General features: G+C 29.9%; 1 protein-coding gene across 1 annotated transcript; it reads left to right on the top strand.

Moving 5' to 3' along the window:
• Nucleotides 1-8,387: 8,387 nt before the first annotated feature.
• LOC122609880 (hydroxymethylglutaryl-CoA synthase) lies at nucleotides 8,388-12,322 on the top strand. Its single transcript, XM_043782829.1, has 12 exons — nucleotides 8,388-8,588; nucleotides 9,689-9,795; nucleotides 10,071-10,203; nucleotides 10,289-10,432; nucleotides 10,533-10,691; nucleotides 10,798-10,871; nucleotides 10,950-11,025; nucleotides 11,102-11,157; nucleotides 11,235-11,322; nucleotides 11,453-11,593; nucleotides 11,698-11,847; nucleotides 11,968-12,322. The coding sequence occupies exons 1-12, from the start codon at nucleotides 8,523-8,525 to the stop codon at nucleotides 12,148-12,150; spliced, it is 1,377 nt and encodes a 458-aa protein (XP_043638764.1). The 5' UTR covers nucleotides 8,388-8,522; the 3' UTR covers nucleotides 12,151-12,322.
• Nucleotides 12,323-16,275: the final 3,953 nt, after the last annotated feature.

Below are 16,275 nucleotides of genomic sequence, written 5' to 3'. Positions count from 1 at the left end.
CCAATTCCACTAGAACGTTGTGAGCCCTCTAGAAAAGGTTCATGATCAAAGGGGGTATGCTTATGCATTTTAAAGTTGAACTAAGCATCTACTTCTATCACCTTTACATATCACTTCCTATCCATCTCCACACATTCACATAGCTTCAAATAGAATCCAACCCTTTCCATAAGATGAAGAGGCTTTACCTTTCTTGGAATCCCCTTTCTCTATCTCTCTCCAGTCTCCCCCACTAATGGGGGATAATATCCATGGCATAAACCATAGGTATATCCTATGTCCTCAAAGGCGCAAACGGTTTATACTTCAAAAGAAACACACACATATATATATATAACCTCTAATTAGTAATCGAATTCTAAAGTGTGATCATCAAAAACTCACAATACATAAGGTCACAACCACAAGGTGAGGTTATACTATCTTCTATACTGATAAGCAAATTAGTTGTAGGGTTTCTCCCCTTTGGCAGTTTTATATATATGTATTAGTGTTAAAACAAAGACATTAATTTTTGCTCCAGCACAAATTAACTTAACCGCCAAAGGAGAGTTGCCCTTTGACTACTTTGTTTACAATCAAGAAAACTAATCATTAAGTTGTGTATAGTACGCATTGATCACATAGAGTATCATCAAGATTCAAGAGTTTGTATAAAACTAATAAAGGCTTTTGCCTGTGTGCAAGTTTTTTCTACATGGTATGTCCACTTATCGATTCCTTTACGTAAGAGCACTTTTTATTCCCTAATGTACGCCGGCCATACATTAATTTTGAAGTAGATCGTCGAACTTAATCCATTCAATTCACATTTTGTTAATTAGGTATATATATCGCATCACTTAGATTTAAGCTAGTTCTTGATAGCTTGTTATTGATAGTTGATATTAATGATCTCATGCAATATATCGATCAGGTTTTTGTACAATCGCACATATGAATATCGCACAATTATTACCCGTAAATGATTTCATGCCTATATGTTAATACTTACCGCTTCAAAAGATTCCGATCAACATTATGATCATTTAGCTCCGTCCAATTAAAATGTTTCGGGTGTATCAATTAAGGAAAGTTTAATTAGTGACGCGCATTAATGGGTAACTTATTTTGGAGCAAAAAATAAAATTAATAAATAAATAAAAGGTAGTAGAAATACAAATACTAGTGTTAAGTTTAACGAGTATGGTACCCGCGCAATGCGGCGGCAGTAGTGGGGAAGGTGGTCTGCTTTATTAGGAATTTTGGGTGGCAAATAAGGAATTTCAAAGTCAGAAATATTTAAGAGGATGGTGGGGAAATTTGCTTTATTAGGGAGTATAGATATGTGCTTTATTAGGGAGTATAGATATGCGTCACTAGAAGCTCATTTTGTAAAATTCGTCTGGGTACAATGTATGTGTACGTTCCTTAAAACTCCGAATGTCCACAAATAAAAGGGCCAAAGGGGTGTTTAATAAAAATATAAATAGAATGAAAATGGGTGGAAAGTAATGGAATGACTTTTCTTGTTTGGTTAGAAAGAGTTTTTTCTTTTATAGAAAAGTGAATTTCAATATTAATTATAATTTTATATTTTTCTTATTAATTTTTTAGTTCGTATCATACAATAGAATTTTTTTCTTTTCTAATACTCATTTTTATTTTCACTATTTTTATTCTCTATTACAATTTTTTTTTTATGATTCCTTTTCTACCAGGTACTTCCAAGAGTTTGGAAAATAAGCATAATTCAAGGGTGACTATACATTAATTTGTAAAAACTATACACGAAGTACCAAATACTAACATGTTTACTCAACATATGCTTCTAATCCAGATATCCAACTATTCAAATGTGATATCACCAGTCAGTCAGTCACCAGTCACACTCAGTGGATCAGTACACTCACCAACCATACAAGGCCCAACTTGGTTTTGGGCTCACGTTGATTTATATTGGAGATTTGAATTTTGAAGTAGATTTCTCTTTAAAAGGTGGTGATGAATTATTTGTTTCAAATTGGAGTCCAAGCAACTAACAGGAAACTTAAGGGGAAGTTCAAAATGTTTAGGAAGAAATCGATATTTGTTCGATTAGTCTTTTCTTACAATTTTGATATACCAATAGTTTTATTGTATAGAGGCTTAAACAAGATGTGTTTATGTTTTATATGGGAAAATCCTATGCTCACACCATATTCTTTTTTAATTTGGCACATGATAATATAAAAAGCCAGCCCTTTGAATGTGAGATGCAAATTAAATGATATTAATAGTCTTTAAGATAATCCCATTTTATATTAGATATTAGATATGTATAAAATCCAGATTAGAATTATTTCTACACTCTATAGGTGTAATATTCAGAATTTTATTTCCACACACTATATAGAATAATATTAAAGACTAAAGAGTGTTTGAGCATAAAATAATAAGCTCGGTAATGCTGGAATTTAACCACTGCCGTTCATTAATAATAATTAAATAAAAGGTAAACTTCTTTTCTTGCTAAAAAAAGTAAATAAATGAAAGGTATATTTGAGTAAAGGTAGATGTAATTAAAGGGTAAAATACTTTCGTTGCTCAATTATTTAAAGGTTTTTTTAGTAAAGGGTAAAATATTTTCTCTGCTAAGAAATAGGTAATTAATTCATTTATTTTTTTGTCAAAAGAAAAAGACATTTTCATATTTCATTCTAATTAAGTCCATCGTGAGTGAACATATAGCCTTATATAGGCATTCATTAACAACGTACATGACGATCATGAATATATGTGACTAGCAAATTTTTCATGTGGTTGATTAAAATCTATGTGTACAAACATATCTATATCTATACATCTATATATATATATACTTTGAAAAATCAATTAAAATACTTATTTATAACAAAATTTGAACCAATACGCTCTTTTAGAAGAGGAAAGAACTTTACCCTTTAACTAAAAAAATTCAATTAGTTACATATTTATTTTTTATTACAAGGATTTTTACCTCGCACGATACGCGGCTCTTGAATTATATTTTTAAAACTTTTAGTATTGAATCAATAAAATCTCTAATAAGCAACGTTTAGATAAAAAAAATTATATAAAATAATTGAAAATATTTAAAAATCAAATATTCAAAATTTTCTTAATAGTCAAATCCACTGCATAAATGAGTGGACAAACAAAATATTAGAATACATACAAACAATTAGCAACAACAAATTTGTGAAATAAACTTGTTATATTGATTTAGTATAAAACACATATTGATATAGACGTTTCTATATGTTAGTAATTAACAAATTTATATATTGGAAAAAAGGTACTAGCAATTATTTATTTGGAAATAAATTAAAAATTGATTAATTTATTCATAATATGTTGTGATTTTTTTTATTGATATTGTAACAAAAAAGGAATGTAGTATATATTAAATGGGAAAAATTCATAAAGATGACGCAAAGAAAATATCTTATGTGGCAAAATCTAAAAATAGCTTTAAGTTGAGTTAGATAACTTTAAAAAGATAGGATAACTATTGTTTTATTAGAGATATAGATATAGATATAGATATAGATATAGATATAGATAGATAGGTCTTAAAATTAACTATTATCAAAAAATCTTGTAAATAGAATCTTAATGAAATTATGACGCCATGTCGGCTTACGATCCATTCAAGCATACTTTGAATAATCAGTAAAAGTCTTTGACTTGATTGTCAACAAAATATCACTATGAAACTTTTTTAGTTAGTTGTTCTATACGACTACACTAATATTTGATTTGATTTTGAATTAATCATAGGTAAATTAAATATGATCATCCAAACTTGTAGAGTTTGTCATAGTTTCGAAGTTAATATTTTCATTTTATTATAATGAAACTAAGAAAAAAATAATCAAAATATACAAGCAACTATGGAAAACGATAGTAAGCAATAAACAATTTGATGTTTTTATTGGATTTTGAATCCCGCGGCAGGAAGATGTACTTTGTGTCTTTGTCTTATGTTGTTTGTACGAAAAAAATTAATTGCCTTCAAAACCAGAAAATAAGAAAAAATATGTATATTTTTATTGTCGAGCTACTATCGTTTGTTGACTTTATAGACACAGGGGAACTTATTTAACTAATAAAGTAGCCACAGCCATTCAATGTACTTGTCCTTTTTTTTGGTTTCTTCTCATTCTAGCTGAAATCATTTCAATGACTTGCACTAGAGGATCAACAATGGATAGTTTTTACTTTTTAGTGCCGTTTTATGGTGACCATGTCATCCATGTTTATGGACTTTTCATTACTTGTCAAATACTATCCATATTTATAGACGTTTTATAAGTTTAGTAGAAAGAAAGTCCATACAACCATACTGAAATTATAAACGGAGTTTAAAACTTTTGTTTTACCTAAAATGAGATTGGAGTGCAGTATTTTGGGTAATTTTAGTTGAATACCAAAATTTACACATGAACCCTTGCTTGAAGAAGAGGGAAAAGTACTTACTAGTATTCTCATTATTCAATCAGGACACTTGTTTTAATGATTTATCGATTAATCACAATTTTCAATTATTTCAAATTAACTTTTGTTATTATAAATATTAATTAGAAAATATGAGTCTATATAAATTTTATTTATTAAATATAGAAATAGTCTTATTAATTTACATTTTTTATTTTTTTATTATAAAATAAACCTTACAAATACTTAATTTAATTATAATTAACAATTTTTAGCTTTTCATAATTATTAATAAATAAATTCTTAATAACATATTTCCATAAAAAAATCTAGAACTAGTCTATATTTCAATTGGTGCTGGTAATTCAATACACATAATAATTTATAATTTTATATCCATATCCTAAAAAATAAAATATATTATTGGTATATTAAAGATATATCAAAAAATTGTTTTTTGGTAATTATCTAGTTTGAATTTTTATATATTTTTAATTTCGAATATATAAGATTTATTTATTTACATTTATTTAACAATTCATTGTACATGAGATTAAATCTAATAATTAACTATATTAACACCCTTCTTACATGTTTTGTTTGAAAATTTACTAACCGTTAAGAAATTATAATTTTTGTGTATATATGCATTTAACGGTGATACGTTGTTTATATTAAAAAATAAGCATAGTGTTCACACAATATGATGAAGTAGTCTTTGAGTTCGTCCAACTGAACATTTAATGTTCTTTATGTCTTTCAGTTAAATGTTGGTCACGGGGTCGAAACCTTTGAAATGCACATTAGGAAGTCCTTGCCAATGAGGTGGGGCACGAGGGTTTTCTCTAGCATTTAGCTAGTTTCATCCAAAACAGTAGCAGGACTTCCACCATCAGTCATACCCTCGGATTGACTGTGCTGGTGACGTGGTCGATTTTTACCGGACGATGAATATGCATGCCGTTGAGTCTAATCACCACTGCTGTTCAAAAAAAAGGGGAAATGATTAGTCCTCCTAAATAAACCTCCTAAAAATCCTTCTAAGTGACATTTGGCAAAATTAATGGATTAGATTAAGAGAGGGAATTAATGGAGTACACTTGTCATGTAATTATGTATTAGGAGGATAAGTAAGAGGATTAATCATTTTCCAAAAAAAATAAAAATATGATGAAGTAAATAATATCTAAAGGTGCCATTTGATGAATTTTTGGTGGTTCTTGCAGGTGTTTTGAAAGAATAACGTAATTTATTATATATTTTTTTTTTTTGGAAATGATAATCTTAATGAATTATAAAAGAGTATTATTAAGTTACATTTATATGTTTAATTTATATGGGTAATATTTTATATTATCTATTAAATTATGAAAATGCTTTTTTATTTATAAGACACTATCAGAATTAAGTTATAATAAAATGAATGAGTTAATGACCTTTGACACTTTTTATTTTGTAACTAGCTTTGTACTCGGTCTTTGGCCGGAGACAATAACAGGACAGACTTGAACCAATTATGTCAACAACTACCATAAACTTAAGGAAATGTATAGTTATTGTACCATAAATTTTGAAACAAAAAATGGTAATATAAGTGTAAAGAACAAAAAGTACACCATCTATAAAACTATACTATTTACAGTATTCCAATATAACATGAAAAAAAAATGGATTATAGATAAGGTCTATTTTTTTTAGTTATTAAGTTTTGAATATATTAAGTAGTTGAATGTATAAATAATATTTTTATATATTAAGTAAAATATAGGTAATTAACGATTATTTTTGTTTATTAAGTAAAAACCATAAAATTTGATTAAATGCATTAAGTTCTTAAAATCGATAGAAGTTATAAGTTTTGTTATAGAAATATATATAACTAGGATTTTTTTACCCGCACGATGTGCGGCTGCTTTAAAAAGGTGCTAAATAAAGTGAGATTTGAGTTAAACTTGCTTAAAATTTTTTTAATGAAACGCTTAATATATGAATAAATGAGTTAATGGAATGGATTAATAATGATCGTAAAAAAAATATATGGACGAACAATCTATTTAGTTTCACTTAATTAAATTAGCAATAACGTATTCATTATCCAATCATTAAACTAATTGTTATATACACTTGTTTTAAACTAACTCTTCGTCTACCATCATAATATTTTTCTCATCATCACAATGAAAAAAAATGTATTGTTAAAAAACAAAAGAAAAAAGAGATTATATTAACCATTATCATAAAGTTCAAAAAAATAAAAGAATTAAACCAAAAATTGTACATAATTTTCATAGTGATATGAACGAAAGAATTAACATAACTCTTTCAGAAAGTTATGATATTATACAAAATTCTAAACTCATATAAGATGAATATAATTTAGTGGTGATAAAAAAACTTATAAACTTTAAATATTGTCACTAATGATTAATGCAATGAGAGTTTTAACTAACCAACTGCCTGAGCAAACTTTCATATAATCACCATAAAAAAACGAAAGAAACCTCATATAAATGTTGAATAAAAAAATAATGAAATATCATTAGGTATAGACGTGATTTTTTAAACTAAAGAAAAGATATCATTTTATCTAATGAGAAGATCTTAAATTCTTATAATATATATTTATTTATTTATTTATTTTAACATATATACGTTCATTTGTTTTCTAAATATATAGTTTATTCAAAGAAAAATATGGAGTTGATACATAGGATAAAATCTTATATGGCAATTTTTCAAATTAGTTTTAGATTGCAAGAGGGCTTTAAAATGCTTGGTTAACTATTGTTTTACAAGAGTTATAGATATAGTAGGTGTTAAATCTTGTTGAAATCAATTCTTCAAAGGTTTATATTATCTATATAATATAATTTAATTTGAGGTTTGATTGTAGAAGGTTTCGGCTATTGATTGACTAATACATTTATGTTTTCTTTAAGTGGAAATAATGATCACCAAAAATTAAGTGACGTACTTTTTTGAGTTTTGTTCGATACAGGTATAGTAGCGAACCTTAAAAAAATTATCAATGTAGGTAACATATTTTTAAATCATAAAATAGAGCACACCACCAAGTTAATTTATTAAAACAGAGCACACCACCACAAATTATTTTCATTCAAGTGTAACCTATTCCAAATTCCAATCTCCTCTTGGCTTCTGGCATATGTGTGTGTTGTCCAAAGTCGCAATGCATCCCCTCCCACATTGTGTTTTGTATGGTTCATAGACCTTGTTAATAACGATTTCGATTAGTTTTAAATTTTGGATATGTTTTTATGCTCGAGATCATCCTCAATAAGATATAAAGTTGAACAAAGTTGAGTCATGTTTGAGTTTGATTGTTAGAAACTTGAAAGTTCATTAGTACCCAACACAAAATTTAAAGTTTTAACCAATAGAAGTGGCAATTATGTAAATTAAATGAATAAATGGAAAAAGTATAAGGTTTTTTTCTTTTATTTTTTATTTTTTATTTTTTTACTGGTTTGATAACTGAAAACTGATAAATTAATTAAATTGCACGATTCAACCAAGATGATTATTAAATACATTAAATTTTTATGAAAGAAAAATATTGAGTTGATTAGATCTAACACATTAAAGTATACATATAACCATCATAGCTACAAATTTATCATATAATTTATGCCTCATCTTATCATATAAATTAATAATAATAATACCTTTTAACTTTAAATCTAGAAATATAAAACCAAATATTAGAAAGAATTACTTACAATTCAAATGCTGAGTTTAACACATTGAACTGAAATATTCGAACCGAAAAACATCAGAAAAGTCAAATTTAACAAGCTCCTCGTAACACTTGTTTTTTTTTATTCTTTAACTTTTTGGTACATAAAAAATAAAATAAAAAAATGTTTATATATATATGTATCGAACTACAGACGCATGTGCCATTGTGAGTTTGTGACCCTCCTTCCCCACCCCCCCTCCCCTCTGCCAAATATACATACAGCACACATACTCACAATAAACAATTAAAATTCTAATCGAGATCTTTGTTCCCTGATTATTATTTTTAATCTCATCATCGTTTTTCACAGTTTCAAAACAAAAAAATGTCTCCCAAAAATGTTGGAATTCTCGCCATGGAAATCTACTTTCCTCCTACTTGTATCAAGCAGGTAATTTGTTTATATGCATTAAACTGCTACAACTAGTACTAAAACTACTGCAAACATGGTGTTTTTTTTTTTTTTAAAATTATTATTATTTGCTTATGATATTGTTTTTGATGTCTTTGTCTCTGCTGTTAATTGCCGTACATTTGGGGTGTGTTTGGTTGATGGGTATTAAAATGGAACAATGGGTTTAATTACTAAGATGGTGGTTGTTTTTTTGTTAAAAAAAAAAAAAACTTGTGGGCATAAACCTCATTCCAAACCTTAAACAAAACACCTGATGTCAGTAAAAGTTTTTGGTTGATAGGTTTGGATTGAATCCAATATACATGGGTTTGGAATAAACCCGCTCCACCTACTATCAAATCCATAGCCAAAATGCAACATAAATCACAATTTGTAGGTTTGATTCCCATTTTGCTCATACCCAAAAAACAAACACGCCCTTGTACCATTAAAGTCTTGATATTATTAAGCCAGACCATATGGAAGATAACATCTTAGTTTCCACTTTGACAATGCCAAGTCAGGCCATAAATCCATTCAGGTCGTAACTAGCATGTTAACGTTGCCGAAGGTGCTGTATGTATTGAGAAAATAATGTAAGGGGGTGTTTGGGATTGCACGTAGGTTAATTAATTTATACTCGTAAACCAACAAGGTAAAACGTTGTGGATCAAATTTAATTTCATTATAGTTTAGGAACCTTGATTAACAAAATTTGTAAGAAGAGAGACAAAAAAGAGCCTTTGCTTAATGCTTAGAGATTTTGCTATATAGCTGAAAGTTGCAACTTAGTCGTGAGGGAAGAAATTATTGATTTCGACGCTAAGATTTCTCATTACCAAAGAATTTGAGGTGCAAAATGGACTTGTTCGGGCCTATTATTTGAATTACACGTTATGTAATCTAATTCTTAACTTTACCTTGTAAAGAATGTTGAGTACGATGGATTGCTTGTTACCTTGTTTTAATATGTTGTGCAAGTAAAATAGAAGACAATGGTGTGTTGTTTATGTGTGGCCTTTGACTGAGGTTTACTTGTAAGCAAAATCTTTACTTAACTGGTTTTTATTTTTTTATTCGGTTACTTATTTATGCAGGATACCCTAGAGGATTTTGATGGAGTTAGTAAAGGAAAATACACCATTGGACTTGGACAAGACTGCATGGCGTTTTGTTCTGAGGTGGAAGACGTCATCTCCATGGGGTTAGTCCTTCATCATGATGTTTATTGGTTGCAGGGTAGTTGTAGTCGCTCACAAGTTTTTTTGCATAACAATCATCACCAATTACTGAGTACTTGTAACCACCAATGTATCTGTGATTGTAACACGGATTAACATATTTATAAATTTTAACTTAAAAATAATCAATAATGATGAAACTTCAATGCTTGTAACTTATGCATCTATATGAAGGTTAAACAATGTGTTTCATTCCTTGGTGAGATCTTGAAACAATAGTTACTTTCCTTATTTTCAGATTGACGGTTGTCGCTTCACTACTTGAGAAATATGAGGTCAGTCCAAAACAAATTGGTCGGCTGGAAGTAGGCAGTGAAACTGTTATAGACAAGAGCAAATCCATTAAGACTTTTCTTATGGATATTTTTGAGGTATTAAGTATTAACAGGATCTTTCTAATTGTTTGTTATTGCTGGTAGTTTTTCTGTTGAAACTTATATATTGGTACACTTGCAGGACTGTGGAAATACTGACATTGAAGGTGTCGATTCAACCAATGCTTGCTATGGTGGAACTGCAGCATTATTGAACTGTGTGAATTGGGTGGAAAGTAACTCATGGGACGGACGCTATGGATTGGTTGTTTGCACAGACAGCGCGGTGAGTCGTATGACTCATGTCTTGAAGAATTACAAAAATTTCACAAATCTATTTTATGAACAGATTTTTTTGATTGCTTACCATAAGCATGTTGTATTAGGTGTATGCAGAGGGGCCCGCTCGGCCTACTGGTGGTGCAGCTGCTATTGCAATGCTGATAGGACCAGATGCCCCTATTGCATTTGAAAGCAAGTTCAGGGCAAGTCATATGTCACATGTTTATGACTTTTATAAGCCTGACCTTGCTAGTGAATATCCGGTATTACTTGATCTTTGTAACCTACATTTGTTAAATGCTTATGATATTTTGTTTGCAAATCCTTACATGTTTGTTACTCATATAACTATGATATTGTATATGTTAGGTTGTTGATGGAAAGCTTTCTCAAACATGTTATCTCATGGCACTCGAGTCTTGCTACAAGAAATATTGTCAGAAGTAAGTTGGTATCAGTGTGTCAAAAGCTCCACATATATTGTTTGTCATGATGTCTGAACATGATTTTGCACACATTAGGTATGAAAAGTTGGAAGGAAAACTATTTTCTATTGCTGATGCTGACTATTTTGTATTTCACTCTCCATATAACAAGGTAATTTTTTGAACAGGGATATTTCTTGTTACAGAGTTTACAGCTGTAGTTTTAACTTTCCTTTGAATTTGTGCAGCTTGTACAGAAGAGCTTTGCTCGATTAGTTTTTAGTGATGTTGTTAATAACGCCAGGTGAGTGTTGAATTTACTAATTTATATCATATTTGCTTTATTATTCCATTAAACATGGCAACATTTGATGTTTTCAGTTCTGTTGACGAGTCTGCCAAAGAGAAGCTAGGACAGTTCACATCTTTAACTGGTGACGAGCGTTACCAAAACCGTGATCTTGAAAAGGTATATTTATTATCGCTTGATGCATTTCTTTGTATTATGATTTTCTTAAAGATCAATCTTTATAAACTTCAACTAAAGTTGTTTATGAATCTCATGGGCGGGGAATTAATAGGTTTGTTCTTGTTGGCAGGCATCTCAACAAGTGGCAAAACCCCATTATGATAAAAAGGTCCAACCCGGAACTTTGATCAACAAGCAAGTTGGAAACATGTACACAGCTTCTATATATGCAGCCTTTGCTTCCCTAATTCATACCAAGAATAGCTCTCTGGTAACGATTTTGGCTCTTTTTTTTTTGTTGCGGGAGCAATTGTTAATTTCACATCATATATCAAGAGTCAAGTCCATATAAATATATATCTTTGTTTCTTTCAGGATGGCAATAGGGTCGTGATGTTCTCATATGGAAGTGGACTAGCTGCCACAATGTTTTCATTGCATCTTAGTGAGGGCAAAGCACCTTTTAGTTTGTCAAACATCGCAAAGGTTATGAATGTTGACGAGAAGTTGGAGAGAAGGACCGAGGTATTCTTTTACTTGTAATTTATTCACCAAAATGCCCATTCCTATATTTCCTACATTTATTTTATTTTGATCTTTTATATATTTCATGCACTTGCGTATGATCAACTTTTTTGTGTGTAGCTTTCACCAGAAAAATTTGTCGAACTCATGAAGTTGATGGAACATAGATATGGTGGCAAGGACTTTGTGACTAGCAAAGACACTACACTTCTAGCTCCAGGCACCTACTACCTCACTGAAGTGGACTCCAAATACCGGAGATTTTATTCGAAAAAGACCACCAAGTTGGCTAATGGTCACTAATTAAGATTGATTGGCAGATAATGTAGCATTTAGAGCCATCAGGTTTGGGTCTTTGTAAGTGTTTGTTTTGCTTTGGTTCAGGTGTGATATTGTAAGAGGCTAATCGTTTACTTCCATTTTAAGTGTAATACATGCCAACATATATAAATTATCAATAATTGATTTCTCTCTATTTTTACATAATGTCATCTTGGAACATAGATATGGTGGCAAGGACTTTGTGAAGTTGACTCCAAGTACCGGAGATTTTATTCAAAAAAAACCCACCAAAAAGGCACCAAGTTAGCTAATGGTCACTGATTAAGATTGCTTGGTAGAATGGCTGATAATATAGCATTAAAGAGCCATCAGGTTTGGGTCTTTTCAAGTGTTCGGTTTGGTTTGGGTGTGATTTGTGTGTGACATAGGACTATAGGAGGGCAATAATTAATCAGTATCTTTCATCCGAGTCTGTTAAGTGATAAGACTTATAAAATTTTCTATTATATGAAGGAAAAATTGTATTTACTAATTAGATTACGATTTTGGTTGATTTTTATCTTAATTTTATTCTCTTTACATAAGAACACTCCCAATGCGAGGCATCGATTGCCTCATTGGTTGGCCTATAAAGAGTAAACTGATGCTACAAGCACCAATGCATCGTTAGTGCATCCGTTTGATCACTTTGTTAAAGGGATGAGTATGTGATGAGTTGGGATCCGGTGTTAGGATTTTTCTTGATTTTCTGACATGTACAACCGCACTTGATCGGTTTTTTCTTGATTTGCGGTGTTCCGGCAACCTTATAGATCTGTAAACAATTTCGAAACTAAGATTATGATAGGTTTCTTTTTTTTTTTTTTTTTTTTTTTTTTTCAATATTTATCAAAGGTTATTACAAATGATTCAGTTTATGTTAACGTGTATCGATCAACGCCAATATAAAAGTTCTTTCTTTCAACATTAAAATACGACACATCGCGCCAGTCTTATTAACATTTATTAAAATTTATTTATTTATTTGCATTTTATATGTTATTAAAAAGATATTATATGAAACGAAACGTGATAAAGTTCATTAAAAAACATATTCAATTTTGACACAATTTAACAGAAAAGTTTATATTTTTCCATCATTTTTTTCCGAACATTCAGTCAGGATACGATATCAGGAAAACTTCACTATATAATGTTGAAGTCTTAGCACGTGCCCTATACAATGAGATGTTGACCATGGACGATCATAAATATTCAAAGGAAAAATCTCAAAAATTTACATCCCTAAGTATCAAACTCAAGATTTTGGGTATTGGGTAAAACCAGAATTATAAACTAGTAAATATATAACTTACTATATTTATATCATACAATAAATGCTATAAAGTCATTTCCTCTAGTACAGTTTTGAACTTTGATTTGTATATATCTGTTACTCGCACGGTACCCGTGCAATGCGGCGGTATTGGTGGCGACGATGGTGTGGTGGTGGGGCCGACTATTGGTGGTAGAGACGGCGTCGAGTGGTGTAGATAATTGATGTAAAGGTAATTGATGTAAATGGTCAATGAAGATATTTTAAAAGATAATGTAATATATCTTTAAGAGTATTTTAAACATTTGACTCCATGTAACTTTTAATATGAGACTATTCTTTTTATAATATAGTATAGATTATTGAGCTTTTTGTATAATATAGTATAGATTATTGAGCTTTTTGTAGTAAATACATTTTAAAAAAAAATAATAAAAGGAATTGAAAATGTTTTGCATTAAATTCCCACGTTGGTTTTGCAATGTAATAGCCTAGTAGGATAAGAATTGAAGAAAGAAACATCCATATATAAATACATCGAACATCGTTACAAAAACCTTGACAACCAACTTTGTATTAGGTGTGCAACTTTATCTAAAACATATTCAAATGCGTTTCCTATTAGTCATTTTTTTGTTCTACATCGCAGCCACTTCAAGTAGTTATGTCATTGCAAGATCATCCATAAAACGTTCTTGTATTATATTTAATGAATGGCACATGTTTGTGATCAATGATATCTCTAATGATGTCGTATTTCATGTCAAATCGAAAGACGATGATCTCGGAAATCATACACTTGCTCACGGTGGAAGTTATGACTGGAATTTTTGTAATATAGGTACACAGACGCTCTTTACCGGGGAGTTCTGGTGGGGTTCAAATCATGCAATGTTTCATTTGGCTGATCATCATGTTTGGGAAATGTGTGACAAACAAATATTTGGTATGAGACATTGTTATTGGTTAGTTAGACCCGAAGGTTTTTACATTGGCCGGGAAAATAATCCATGGCCCAATGGAAGTTGGCATTTTGAGCTACCTTGGAATTAAAATCTTGTAAAATATTTTATATGATATATATAAAGAAATGATTTATCTATAAACTCTTAAATCGAGTTTATTACTTTTTGTTTATTATGATGATATCTATGTTTTTGGAAAAAGGGTAAAATTATATCTTTACTACCTTATAAAAATTATAAGGGTGGTGTTAAAAGTTTAAAATTTCCAGGACATGAAAAATTACCAACTTATTTTTCCCCTTAAAACAAAACACAAACATCCTCATTTTCTCTGTCAAAACAACAAACAAAATATTTTCTCTTTCTATATAACAAAACAACACACACGCCCTTTATTTCCATCAATAACTACCTCCATCATCCATCATCACCAACATCCCAGCCATCACCATCCATGATATCCGCCGAAACGCGTGGGTACCATGCTCGTATATTATTAATATTTACATAAAAAGCTCTATAAAACCTAATCATTAATATGAATCCGTGAATAAAAACCTCTTATGCCCCCACAATTCTAACCTACCCATATGTACCACGCTATAAAAATTATATTATACATCTCGCTTATGTTATAAAGAAGGAAAAATATGGTATGTCATCAAAGCATTGATATGACAACCATACATAATTACATATGCTAAGTCATTGATATGTAATAAAATAAAGATTTATCAATTCTAACACATTAAATATATAAATTTTTTTATAGTCAAATTTAAATTTAAAGATTTTTTCTACATCGCCATTGATTATTGTAGATTGAGAGAGCCAAACACTTTCACTCTTAGCACACACATCACGGGAGTATATTTCTAGTGAACTCTCATAAAAAAATCTAATGCATCAAATGGCCATAATAAAATGTTGGGAAATGATAATTTTTTAAAAAAAATAGCTTAATAGTTTCTTAAATATAAGAGGATAACATTTGAACAAAAATCAAAAAATAAAATTAAGAAAAGTATTTAATAAAACCCATGTGTCATTATTTTGTAGTTTTACAAGGTTAAATTTTAAGGCCAATGTTTAATAAGTTATATCATTTTTTAATAAATATATAACTTTAATGCATTGGTTTCTATCATACATTGCTTTCTATAACTCAAATGTTAACTAATCTGAAATGAATGCTACCATATTATTTTTTTAATAAATATATAACTTTAATGTTTATATATTATTACTATTAAAGTTGTGATAATATTAAAGAGTAACATTACAAAAGAACCTAAAATTAAAGCTCTTTAAATTTCCATTTGACTTTCGTATAAAATAACGAAAAAAGGAGAGATGGAGAGAGAGCTTTATATATTGAGAAAATGGGTACTTGTTACAAACACCTTGAAAACCAGCTTTGTATTCGTTGTGAAGGTGGATTTCGGATACAATTCAAATGCGTACTGTTTTAGTCGCCTTTTTCTTACTCACATTAATAACTTCAAATCCTTGTGTTACGGCAGAGTCAGTAGAAAAGTCTTGTGTTATATTTACTGAATGGCACATGTTTGTAAACAATGATATCTCTAGTGATATCGTATTTCATGTCAAATCAAACGACGATGATCTTGGAAATCATACACTTCCTTACGGTGGGGGCTACGATTGGTCGTTTTGTTTGATAGGTACAAAGACTCACTTTATAGGCGAGTTTTGGTGGGATTCTAAATACATAAGTTTTGATATGACTGATGATCATGTTTGGGAGTTTTGTGACAAACAGTTATTTGGTACTGTACATTGTTATTGGTTAGTTAGACCAGAGGGGTTTTACTTGGGCCGTGAAAACAATCCATGGCCAAATGG

This window comes from Erigeron canadensis, chromosome 1 (genome assembly GCF_010389155.1).
Source record: "Erigeron canadensis isolate Cc75 chromosome 1, C_canadensis_v1, whole genome shotgun sequence".
In the NCBI taxonomy this organism is placed as follows: Eukaryota; Viridiplantae; Streptophyta; class Magnoliopsida; order Asterales; family Asteraceae; genus Erigeron; species Erigeron canadensis.
The sequence above is the reverse complement of the archived record's forward strand: the minus strand, read 5'-3'. Positions and strand labels throughout refer to the sequence as shown.